General features: G+C 45.7%; 1 protein-coding gene across 1 annotated transcript; it reads right to left on the bottom strand.

The window, feature by feature from the left end:
- Positions 1-1462: 1462 nt before the first annotated feature.
- LOC114458408 (uncharacterized) lies at positions 1463-4848 on the bottom strand (the record flags this gene model as incomplete). Its single annotated transcript, XM_028440774.1, has 2 exons — positions 3676-4848; positions 1463-1649 (listed from the first exon to the last, which is right to left on the bottom strand). Coding segments are annotated over exons 1-2 (1273 nt in total), but the record flags the coding sequence as incomplete, so codon positions are not given.
- Between the last annotated feature and the right edge of the window lie 705 nt (positions 4849-5553).

Below are 5553 nucleotides of genomic sequence, written 5' to 3'. Positions count from 1 at the left end.
CACTGCTGTCTAATGGGACCAGCTTTGTCTGTAAACACGTGAAATATAATTAAAAACATTGCATTTGAAGTTGGGACAGATGAATAGTTGTTAGGTCCAAATACGTTAAGACCGTTGCTAAAATGTGAATGTTGGGTCTAAATACGTTAAGACCGTTGCTCAATCACATCTCAGGGAGAAAAACACTATCTGACTTAAAAGGCGACCAGAGGCAGAGAGGTGCGAGCCGCAGCTCGGAGAAAAACCCAACAAAAAGAGACACAAAAGTCCGATATAAGTTGGATTGCTCTGATGGTGATGCCTCAGAACCAGGTATTTATTATAGAAAACATAGACCACACCCAGAGGGCTGTGCAACAGCGCTCTGGGTGCAGGATTAATACCATATATGGTAACACAAAACTTTGGGGGAGAAAAAGGCTCATATGTCCATGCAGTGGGTCACATACCCCCACACTGGCCCAAACTAGTTTAAACCAGCTATGGTGGACAATGGATATGTTTTGCAAACACACACACACACACACACACACACACACACACACACACACACACACACACACACACACACACACACACACACACACACACAGTTAATCATGGATAATTTCATATTCTAACTATCGTTTAATCATTTAACTATAACTAATAAAGTAATAAAAACCACACAGACTATAACATATCTTACATATCCGCCCTGTTGTGGGTTTGGAAAACATCAAGCAGACGGGCGTCTTCACAGGTTTACCCGGTGCCATCATAGGACCAAAACAACAGGGATGACCACCGTGAGGTGGGGCGAAAACCCGACAGCTAGTACGGGAAAAATTCCCCACCGTCCCCCCCTGCTGGGGCGAACATCGATTCTGATCCACGGTGATCTGGAGACAGTTCAGGGTGTATGTACAACTGATGACCCAAAACCATGGTGTTGAAGATAGGGCTTTAGGTCTCAGTGTGTGTTTGGAGTTGGTAAGGGAGGGTCAGAGGTTACCAGCACATAACCCTCCAGTAGCAGTGAACCTTTACCGCTCACTGTGATGATGGGAAGGTGTGGCAGGGTCTTAGTCCATCAATGGGGCAGATGGGGAGAGACCCATAACATGGAGTTGGTACTCTGGGGAAGCCTGGACCTGCATAGCACCGATGATCATGTTGTCTATGCCTTTCTTCACACAGGGGACGATGCAACAGCAGGCAAGACCAACGACCAGCAGCACAGCCAGAAGAGGGAGACCCAGACGTAGCAGGAATTGGAACCAGGAGCCTTGGAACAGCCAGTCCCACCCGGATGAATGGACATTGGACTCGTCAGCTGACATGGCACCTTCCAGGTTGCGGAGTGTTTGCAGGGCGTCTTCGATGGACTCCGAGGAGTTATTAGGTATGTATGTACAGCAGGTAGCACCCACCATAGCACACACACCACCTGTGGAAGCTAAAATCGTATCTAAAGCCATACGGTTCTGAATAGCCATTTGCGCGGTGGCCGCTGTTCTGGCATTCATTTTGTTATTAACAGCTAAAGATGCATTAAGAAGCATGTGAAAGCGGTATTGAAGGGTCTCTACCATAAGGGAATTCTTACCCACGCCTATATTAGGGAAAAGAGCATGAACGACTTTTTGACTAGTTGACCAATATCTATGTTCGGGAGGGACATCTGAGCCCCATATTGCATCATGAGGTGTGAAGGTTATAATCTCACGACGAGAACGACTAGGCATTGTCATATGAACTATGAAAGACCCATCTGTGACTGCTACTGGTACACAAACGGCTGACATATTAATTGGAGGGGAAGGATAAACTTTATCACCGCACTTCAACCAAACACCGTCTCTAGCAAACATTGGGACAACCGTACTGACGTTCCGAACGGTAGCACAATGGTTTATGTCTACCGATGGTAGACCTTTGGTGTTAGTTGGTGGACCATTAAATCGTACGCATAAAGGATAGCAGTGAGTATAATTACCACAGGGGACAGCATTCGTGTTTAGGTGTTTAGCAGCCTGACCTAAGGGCTCGAGGGTTTTTAGCACTGGTAGAACAGGAGGGCACGGGGTCGCGGACTTATTTTGTAAACATTCTAGTACTTTCTTTGAGTCAGGGGCTGGCAGGGATGCGGACAACAGAGTCGGGGATGTTACAGCGTGCGGCAGATGTGAGCAAACATAGCAACTATCATTAGTTACTGTTCGTGCAGATAGTTCTACCATACGGTACCAAGAATTAGCGCGCAGACGATGATGGACGTGATTATTTTGTTCAGACAGTAATGCGAGTAACGAGTCAGGTTCTTCTGTTGGCATAGGTTTTGCATTTATAACTCGTATATTCTGTCTAACCTCAGGTGATAACACTATGTCCATGCGTGGTTTAACTACAATGGGAGTGGCCGGAGGTGTAATACAAATATCTACCCAAAAGATGGGATCTGTCCCTTGTACGTCAGGGCCGAATCCCATAAGCAAATAAGAAGGAGGTACCGCGGTGGTGTTAACGGTTAGGAGTAGGATTTTTTGTTTCTGAACAATTGTTTTTCGCAATGACAGATATGCCGCTGTAACGGTACGTGTAGATGGTGTGAGGGGCCAGGTAATAGGGGTGTAGCTTGTATGGAGGAGTACCTCAGACCAACCATGAGTAGACCATGATTGGTCTGCTCCCCGGACTTGCATGTACCATTCATAATTTACATAGTCCTTACCATGTTTCCATGGTGTGTAGCCTTTATTAGCCAGAGCCTCTAGTGGAATTGTAACGTCACTTAAAATGTCCGGTATTTGTGGTATGCACATAACGAGGTTAAAGCCCCCGGGGCATCTACCTATGTAATCATACCAAGGTGAGCTTAGAGCCCCTGCTAGCACTTCCTGGGATCCCACGAGGAGGAGGAGGAACAACAGATCCATCTCTGTGTTACTAGGGTGTATCACCTGCTGTGGTGGGTTTCTGTACCTTTTTCCCGTGTGATTGGTGTATCCACGTCTGTCTTTCAGCTATCTTAAATGCAGTTGGTGTGGTTAGCAGAACTGTGTAAGGGCCGTCCCACCGTGGAGTACACCAGTGTTTTCTCTTAATCACCTTGATGAGGACCCAATCACCAGGACGAAGGGGATCTGAAACAGGTAAAGAGAGACTAGGCAGTGTATTAGCTTCAACAATTTCAGCATCTGTGAATAATTTAACCATCCATTTTGTTATTGGATCCAACTCTCCCTCCTGATCCTGCACCCACTTAGAACTGGTGAGGGGTAGGTGAAACGGTCGTCCTGTGACAACCTCAAAGGGGGTCAAACCCTGTGTGTTTGGTGTTATGCGCATGTACATTTCTACCAGGTTAACACACTCTGGCCAGGGCCTGTTTGTTTGTTCTACAGCTTTTTTTAATCTGTTTTTAATGGTACCATTGTTGCGTTCTACCAATCCAGCACTAGCCGGGTGGTAGGAGCAGTGATGTTTTAATTCAATGCCCATGGCCTCTGTCAGCAGGAGTATTACTCTGTTAACAAAATGGGGTCCATTGTCGCTCCAAATCTGTCGTGGGATGCCATGTTGAGGTATTATTCGTGTCAAAAGGGCCTTTGCCACTGTCATTGCATCATTTGTTTTAGCGGGCACTATGGTGACCCATTTTGAGAATGAGTCCACCAGAACCAAACAATACGTATACCTCTGAATAGTGTGCAGTGTTATGAAATCCATCATAATGACCTCAAAAGGATATGTACCAGCTGGCGTTTTACCCCGAGGGGGCCTAACATTACCCTGAGGATTATGACGACAACAGATGATACACTGACGACAAAAGTTTTTAAAATGGGTTTGGAGTCCTAGTGGTATATGAAATGACTGTTTGACTATGTCTACCATCCCTCCTGTTGAGACATGGGCCAACCCATGGCTCATTCTAGCAACGACGTCAAACAAACATCTAGGCAAACATGGCTTGTCATTTAACATAAATACTCCAGAGTCCTTTTTAACAGCACCTTCAGTCACCCATTTCGTTTTCTCACTTTCAGGAGCATTAACATGCATATCAATCAGGACTTCATCCGGCAAGCAAAGTGGTACAACATCAACAGGCAACAACTGGACAGTAAGTGCTTCAGTAAAAGCAGCTTTTTTAGCTTCAACATCAGCTTTTGCATTGCCCAGAGAGACAGCATCAGTGGCGCCAGTATGTGCTTTGCATTTACATATCGCCAATGATGTAGGTAAGAGGACTGAAGCAAGAAGGTCTTTTAACAGGGAGGCATGTTGCACAGGCTTTCCACTAGATGTCTTCATACCTCTCCTAGCCCACTGAGCAGCAAACACATGAACTGTGGAAAAAGCATACTGGCTATCAGTGTAAATTGTGACTTTCTTGCCTTTGAAAAGTCTACAGGCTTCTGTCAAGGCCACGATTTCAGCTGCCTGTGCAGACTGATTTCCAGCCAATTTGCCTGATTTCAACACAGTGTCGCATGTAACTACTGCATAACCAGTATGATTTGTTCCATCAGGTGCTTTGGAGGAGGAGCCATCTACAAACACTACATCTCCGTCTTTCAATGGAATGTCTGTCAAATCTGGACGTGGCTTGCATGTCACCGACACTAACTGTCCACAGTCATGCGGTGTCCCATCGTCAGCTGTTGGTATCAATGTAGCTGGGTTAAAAGCAGCACAGCGCTTTAGAATGAGGTTGGCTGGGGTCAACAAGGTGTTAGTAAGGTGTAAAAACCTGGCAGGAGATAAGAACGACATTTTTGTTTGTGTTAACAGGATGTCAACTGCATGGCTGACTAACAGTGTCAAAGGATGGAACAACACTACTTCAGCAGACGCGTGCACAGCCATAGCTGCGGCGCAAATCGCCTGAACGCAATGGGGAAGTGCCCTAGCCACATCATCTAATCGTTTAGAGTAATAGGCTATTGGTCGTTGCTTCTCACCGTATTGCTGTAGTAGTACTGATGTCATGTAACCGTTCTTACAGTCAACAGACTGTGTAAATGGCTTGTTGTAATCTGGCAGCGCCATCACCCCTGTTCCTGTTATGATTTTTTTCACTTTTGTAAATGCTTCTTCCGCGTCAGGTGTCCACTGCAAAGGTGCGCTTAAAGTTTGATGTGTATCTAACATTAGGTTCTGTAATGGGGCAGTTATGATAGCATAATCAACGATCCACGACCTGCAATAATTCGCTAGGCCTAAAAAGGCCATCATTTGTCTGACGGTAAGCGGTTTTGGTGCCATTTGTACTGCTTCCTTACGTGAAGTAGTAAGTTCTTTCCCTTCAGCTGAAATGTTATGACCAAGGAATGTTACTTTTTCCTCCAAAGGTCACTCTTGACAGGAAGTGCAGCCAACAGATCATTTGCATCTCTCCACTGTTTGTGTGCCGGTTTTTGTAAACAAATATGTGGAAACCGTGGGGGGTTTATTGGTGTCAGCTCTGGAGGCAACGTCACTCTGATTATAATCCATCCATCTGGAGACCAACAAACGTCTGTCAATGTTATTTTCTGTGGTGACAATCGCAGAAACTTTTCCTCC

This window comes from Gouania willdenowi, unplaced genomic scaffold (assembly GCF_900634775.1).
Source record: "Gouania willdenowi unplaced genomic scaffold, fGouWil2.1 scaffold_114_arrow_ctg1, whole genome shotgun sequence".
Taxonomy (NCBI): domain Eukaryota; kingdom Metazoa; phylum Chordata; class Actinopteri; order Blenniiformes; family Gobiesocidae; genus Gouania; species Gouania willdenowi.
Note: the sequence above shows the minus strand (reverse complement) of the source record. Positions and strands in the feature narration are given on the sequence as shown.